The sequence below is a fragment of the Gastrolobium bilobum genome, unplaced genomic scaffold (genome assembly GCF_033153095.1).
Source record: "Gastrolobium bilobum isolate Gb01-03AN ecotype WA unplaced genomic scaffold, APGP_CSIRO_Gbil_v1 utg9035, whole genome shotgun sequence".
Lineage (NCBI taxonomy): Eukaryota > Viridiplantae > Streptophyta > Magnoliopsida > Fabales > Fabaceae > Gastrolobium > Gastrolobium bilobum.
Window position 1 is genome coordinate 172,745 of NW_026896453.1, and position 7,284 is coordinate 180,028.

The 7,284-nt window shown below is 36.8% G+C and overlaps 1 protein-coding gene across 1 annotated transcript; it reads left to right on the top strand.

Annotated features, from left to right (window-relative positions):
• Positions 1-5,712: 5,712 nt before the first annotated feature.
• Positions 5,713-6,450, top strand: LOC133299855 (uncharacterized). Its single transcript, XM_061499354.1, has one exon. It carries the CDS (start codon positions 5,713-5,715, stop codon positions 6,448-6,450), a length of 738 nt encoding a protein of 245 aa, XP_061355338.1.
• Positions 6,451-7,284: the final 834 nt, after the last annotated feature.

Here is a 7,284-nt window from a genome sequence, read left to right on the forward strand (position 1 = left end):
AGCATCCTTGATGGTTAAAGCATTCAAAGCTCTGTAATCCACACACATTCTCCATGTGTTATCATGCTTTTTGACCAACAAAACTAGTGAAGAAAAAGCACTGTGACTGTGCTGAATCCATCCAGCTTCCAACAACTCTGAAACCTGCCTTTCGATTTCAGTCTTTTGATGGTGTGGATACCTATAAGGTTTCATCTTAACAGGTTTTGATTCATCCACCAACTGAATAGCATGTGGTCTTCCACGAAAAGGAGGTAAGGATTGAGGCAGTGCAAAAACTTGTTGATAACAGACTAACACATCCCACAAAATTACAGGAACTTTATCTTTAAAAAATAAAAGTTCAGAATGCACCTCATTTGATTGTGATGCACAAGGTTGGACAGCAAGTGTGTTACAGTTTGCTTTGGAATTCTCCAGTTCGAGTTTGTGTGGAGGAATAACTCCTTGCAACCTTATCAATGCACCTTCCCAACTAAATTCCATGGAAAGCTCTGCATAGTTGTGAGTAACACGACCTAAAGAGACCAACCACTGCATTCCCAGAATAATACCCAGGTCACACAATTCCACCACATACAAGTCAGTTATAAACTGATGACCCTGAATCAGTAATGGAACCTGCACACATTTTTTTTCACACTGTGAAAATTCCCCATTACCCATAAAGACCCGCATCCTTGTTGCTCGGACTATAGGTAAATTTAATTCCTCCACCAAGCTTCTCCTGATGAAACTGTGAGAGCTTCCTGAATCCACCAACACCTGAATCTCCCTCTCACGAACCATAGCCAACAGAACTAATGACTTAGCATCCACATTACCTGACAAAGAATGTAATGTGGCATCCCCTTTTGCAGCACTAGACTCCTCCTTCCGCCAAATGATTTCCTCCTCGAGCTCCTCTTCAGAATCCTCTGGATCAGCTATCATTATTAACATTTTGGCTGGACAACGGTGTTTAGAGTTCCACTTCTCATCACAAGTATAACACAGCCCCAAATCCCTTCTCTTCTGTAAATACTCGGTTGACAACTTCTTCACAGGTAAAGAATTGGAGTTAGATGTTGATGCTGATGAGACAGAAGGCTGAATAGACTTGTCGAATGTTGCCTTTTCTGCTGCTGTTCCCATTGATTTGGAATACCCAAAAATTTTCTTCTGATGCCCCGTAAAAGAAGAACGCAGTTCCCCATGGTGATGATCAAAAGCTAATTGCATAGCTTGATGCAAAGAATTTGGCCAACACAATTGGATAGCTCCTTGAAGATCTGCTTGCAAGCCAGATATAAAGAAAACCATCAACATCTCATCGCTGATGTCAGAAACTTGATTCATCAATTTCTGAAATTCAGCCATATAATCTTGTAAAGAGCCTGTTTGAACAAGCTTAGACAATATTCCACGCACATCCTTGTAATTGGATGGACCGAACCTTTCACGAAGAGCACGAACAAATTCCTCCCAAGAATTTATCTTTCCACTTCGAAAAACCCACTGATACCAATCAGCTGCTACTCCCTCCATGCGTAAACCAACCAATTCCACTTTCAATTGATCAGGAACTTGCTGAATTCGAAAAAATAAATCAGCTTTAAAGATCCATGTATTTGGTTCTTTACCTTCGAATTTGGGTATTTCCGTCTTCACATATTTGAGGACTGCCCTAGAATCCTCCATGCCTGAACCCGAAAGCTGAACACCCTTGTGTGGATGAACAGTGGATTCCGTTGAATGGGTCACCGTTTGTGACCTAGATCCCTGAACAAGAGTTTCCCGCAAGCAAGATTCCAGCGACTGAAAACGAGATTCCATCTCCTGAAATCGCGAACCCATCGTCTCCAAGATCTGTTCGAACCGCTTATCACTTTTCTCACAATGCTGTGAGAATTCCTCGGCTAATTCCTGCACACGCATGGCGAATACAGTGAATTCACTAGAATGGAAGCACCAGTTGTTACAAGACGCGGACTTGTAAGGAATGAAAAGAGAAATTAATGATTCATTATTTGCAAAAGTAACTGATACAGTAACTAACTGGTGTCTTTATATCCTAATGACACCTTGCCCCTTCCGTGTCCTTATTACAGACGGTTACATGGCCACTTGTATACCAATAAGCCTATCAGAATAGTAACTACCTTTCTATACACAATTTGGTCTACAACAATTAATACCTATCAGAATAGTAACTAACTATCTATATTCACATTGGGCTACAACAATTATTGTACATGGTCAATGGCCCAAGAAGGAAAACCCTTAATCCTGCAAGGTCTCCCTTTAGATGTTGTGCAACTCGTATCATAAACCTACATGATTACTTAAATATTGTCTTGAACATTAGAGGGCCTTGCAAATACTCACATGATCTAGTCCTAAGCATATCATCCCATCTGAAACAAATTCCTAATTCAAGATATTTCCCTACTCGAAGACCAAAGATCTCACCCGTTAATTAACTCATCAACATGTCAGAATGAACATTTACATGTTTTTTAATTTTTAATTATTATTTTTGATATCCTCACAAGCTTCAACACATTGAGCTGACTATGTGACTAATTGCGAGTCGAAACTTAATCACAGTTAAAGCTCTTCGTCCTTCCTCACAGATATATTTGATGACACTTGAACTTATGTTTTCTCTCCACTTACTAAGTCTGTTGATAAGTGTCAAAGATACTATGTTTTTAATATCAAATATAGTTCAAAAAATAATTAATATGATTAAAAATATAGTGTTAATTAATAAAATCTAAAAGATATTAAAATACCAACAACTGGATAAGATTTTAATCCCTTTTCATATTATTTTAGGTTTTTCAGGTTTAAAGTAACAAATAACCAATTCTAAGGGATAAAGGCAGTTGCAAAGGGTAAAGTTCAAGAAAAAATAAAGAATTAATCAATATTAATTTTTCCTCAGCGAGCTGGCTCAGAAATAAAGGCCCAGTGTAAGTCTTTAAATAGAACGCGACGCAACCCTTGAAAAGAAATTCGGAAAAGGAGGCAGAAGAATGCATTCAGAAGGCAGAGGAACGGAGGAACGGTCAAAGCTTCACCGTGGAGAACGGGTTTTATTTCCCTTGTTATGAAATTTAGTTTCTTTTCATCTATTGTTCTTGTTTTCCTGACTATGTCAAGCTAATTTTCTTTAAGTAGTTAGGGCGAGACGGAACCAATGGGTTCTTAAACGCTATTTGCTTCTCTTTTGATTTATATTCTTGATTTAAGTTATGCAATTAATCTATTTAAAATTCCTAGTCTTGTTTATGATCTGGCCAATCTTGAATGGGCATTAGAGTCGTGCATGACAATAAGGATGTTGGTGTATCGATTCCGATTGATTGATTGCTGGAATTTGTATGATCTAGGGATAGACTTATGAATTCTATAACCGTAGGTTTTTGCGTTAATGCTTATTTTATGAAAAAGTACTAATGGATTAAGTTTTGGAGTGAAATAAAGGATTAGATTACCAAGGGATTGAGATTTGATCAAATATAGAAAGAACTGTTAATAACTTGATCTTGAATATAATCATAAGAATAGGTAGATTCGTTAGGAAACCATTGGGAAAGTCGAGTCCTAGCTACGTCTTTTTGTTAAAAACTCAAAACAAATTTCTAGCTTTATTAATTCTGAATTTATTTTCTAAATTATTGAAAACTAAAAATAAGTTTAAAAATTCTGTTTTAATATTCTCAAGAAATCCTTTCACGATCGATCCAACTTTAGTTAAATAGATAAATTATTTCTTGATCATCAGTCCTCATGGGATCGACAACTTAATCTTATCACTTTATTACTTGTACGACCGATGCACTTGCCGAAGTCGCAACAAGTTTTTGACACCGTTGCCGAGGACTGATTTAATCAACATTAATCAAATCTGTAAAATTATAGATTGGATCATTTGCTTTTATTTTATTTTATCAATTTAGTTTTTATTTTATTTTATTGTCATTTTATTTCTTTGTTAGTTTAATATGTTTAATATTATTTATTTAGTTTTGTTATTTATTTTCTTAGTTTAATTTGTTTACTTTAAATTTTAAATTTTCTGTTAGTTAGTGGTTTCCGTTAGTTGGTCCCACTGAGCCTTAGTTTTCTGGTTTATGCATCTGCGAGGCGCTGTTAACCCCAATGACCTACAATACGAACCAGAGGTAGGACGATTAGAAAGAACCAATAGGAAGCGTTTGACCGCGAATAAAATACAAAACACATCGAGCTCCAATTCTGCTGAAGAACTAGTCATGGCCGAGGATAATCAAAATCCACTAGAAGAACTGATGAACCATTTCCTAAACCTTAATTTCTCGTATCCGACTGTGAGTATTAGAAGGCCTCAAATACCAGCCAATAATTTCGAAATAAAAGCCTCCTTCTTAAATTTAATTCAAAGTAATCTATTTGAAGGAGACCCAATCGAAGACCCAAACTGCCATATCACTAAATTCCTACAATTGTAACCTCATTAAAGCTAATGGGGTACCTGCTGAATCAATCCGACTGATGCTTTTTCCTTTCTCTTTAGAAGGAAGAGCATTTAATTAGCTGGAATTGTAACCTGCTGATAACATCTCCACGTGGGAAGAATTAGTTCAAAAATTTCAAAAGAATTTTTTTCCCACTCTCCCGATTCTCTGAGCTGAAAGAACAGATTAACAACTTGAAGAAAACTCGAAGGAGAATCCCTGTGTGTGGGATGGGGAAGATTTAAAGAACTAATCAAGAGATGTTCACAATATGTTTTATTGAATGGCGAGAAGGTCTGAATCTTCTACAAAGGGGTTACGTCGACATATTGAGTACTCCTTAATGCTGCAGCTGGAGGTAGTATCAGAGATATTACTACAACTAGAGATGTTGAGCTAATTGAAAAGATGGCATCTGAAGATATCTAGGTCACACCAGTTCAACCTAAGCGAGGAGTTATGCAGTTAGAAGGGTACGACACCATGTTAGCCAAACAAGACAAGATAGATCAAAGGTTAGATTCACTTGTTAAAATTTTTACCCAAAATCAAATTTCTGCAATTAACTCTCAATTTCCTATAGTCTGTGACACTTGTGGTGGACCACACAAACCTAAAAATTGTGACGCTATGGTTACTATAAACCCATCTCAGGTGAATACTCTTTGGTACGAACAACGTAGGGAGAATAATCCTTACATCAACACTTATAATCTTGGCCGGAGGAACCATTTTGCACTATCATATAACCAAGGAGCACCACAACAAGCTAATTTGGGAATTCAACCAGCACAATCTAATCAGAAAGCATCTTGGGAAGTTGCATTCGAAAAGATAGCTCAATCTCAAGCAAGTTTCGCAGAAGAAACAAGAGCATCTTTAAAGAATCAAGAAGCTTCTATAAAGAATCAAGAAGCTTCCATAAGGAATATGGAGATCAGATTGGTCAGCTTGCCAAACAGATGGTTGAGAGGTCTCCAAGAACCTTTCCTAGTAATACAATTATTAATCCCAAGGAACAATGTAATGCTATCACTACAAGGAGTGGACTAATAATTCAACCTGTGGAAAAACCAATAGCTGCACCGAGTAGTGAAAAAGATGCAGAGAAGGAAAATCCTGCTGAAGAGAAAGCTGATGACCCTGTTGATGGAAATGTCATAATTTTTGGTGGACCATTAAATGATACCCCACGAAAAAAATAAAGAAGCTTTCTTTAGAGGAAAAAATGAAATCACTTGGAGACAATCCTTATATTAAGGCTCCTTATCCTCAGAGGTTACAACAGCATGAGCAGAAGAAAAATTTCTCTAAATTCTTAGAGATTTTCAAGAAGTTGCACATCAATATCCCCTTTGTAGAAGCTTTAGAGCAAATGGCATCATATGCTAAGTTTCTAAAAGAGATCCTAACCAAGAAGCGAAAGCTCACAGTAGAAGGATCCACTATATTGACAGAGGAGAGTAGTGCAATCACGCAGAAGAATTTACCTTCGAAATTAAAGGATCCAGGGATTTTTAGTATCCCTTGCACGATTGGCTCGATGACAAAAGAGAGAGTTTTATGTGATCTAGGTGCCAGCATCAACGTAATGCCATTATCTATGATGAAGAAGCTGGGAATCACAGAGGTAAAGCTGATCAAGATGATTCTGCAACTAGCTGATCGCTCCACCAAGCAAGCATATGGAGTAATAGAGGACATACTTGTTAAGATGGACAAGTTCATCTTCCCGATGGACTTTGTTATCTTGGATATAGAGGAGGACACTACTGTTCCCATGATCTTTGGGAGACCTTTCTTAGCGACATCCGGAGCGCTAATTGATGTGCCAAAAGGTGAATTGATTTTAAGGGTGGAAGGAGAAAGGGCTATTCTCAAAATGTTTGAAAAAGAAACTCCACCACCTACAACTCAGCCAGAGAGAATTTTCCTTATTGAGAAAAAGAAGGCTAAAGAGGAATAAAATAAAGATCATAAGCCAGATGAGAGTTGCAAGCCGAAGGTGAAGATGACAAAGCCAAAGAGCAAGGGAAAACACATCAAGAGTAAGTTTAGAGTTCTTGAGGCCAAACCTTCTCGCCCATATGCACGACAGTACTATTACAACAAAGCAATATTTATGATAAAAGGAATGACATCATCTTTGAATTCCGGCTACAAACCACCATGACTAATGAAGCTGTAACGTCAAGCTAATGACGTTAAACAAGAGCTTGTTGGGAGGCAACCTAATTAATTTATGCTTTTATTTTATTTTGCTGCATTTAGTTTTTGTTTTGGTTTATTTTACTTTAGTTTAAACTTTTGATCTCCATGGTGATGTATAATTGATGATGTTCTTATGCGACTGCATGTTTTTATTATTATTACGTGCTCCTTGTTTCTGATGTGTTGTCCATTGCTGAGGACAGCAAAATTTTAAATCTGGGAATGGGGAGCACCGCCATATACAGTAGCAGTTAGACTTCCCTGTGAAGATGCGAAGAGTCACAATTTTTTTTCAGAAAAAATAGGGAAATGTTTTTTTTCCTTATTCCTCTTTATTTTATCTTATTGTGTTTCTTCTCTCTGTTTGGATTATTAAATCATGTTAAGTAAGAATTAGTCAGTAAAATTAATTTATTATGTGATGACTTAGGATATATTTTATTTTTCAGGAATAAGCATTGATTGAGTTAGTCTAAGAGTTAGTAAGAATAATAAAATTACAGTATGAGTGATTGAGAAAGAGCATGATTCACTGAATTGAACACCTATAACTGTGAGGTTTGACCCTAAACCAAATTTTTTTCGGTGT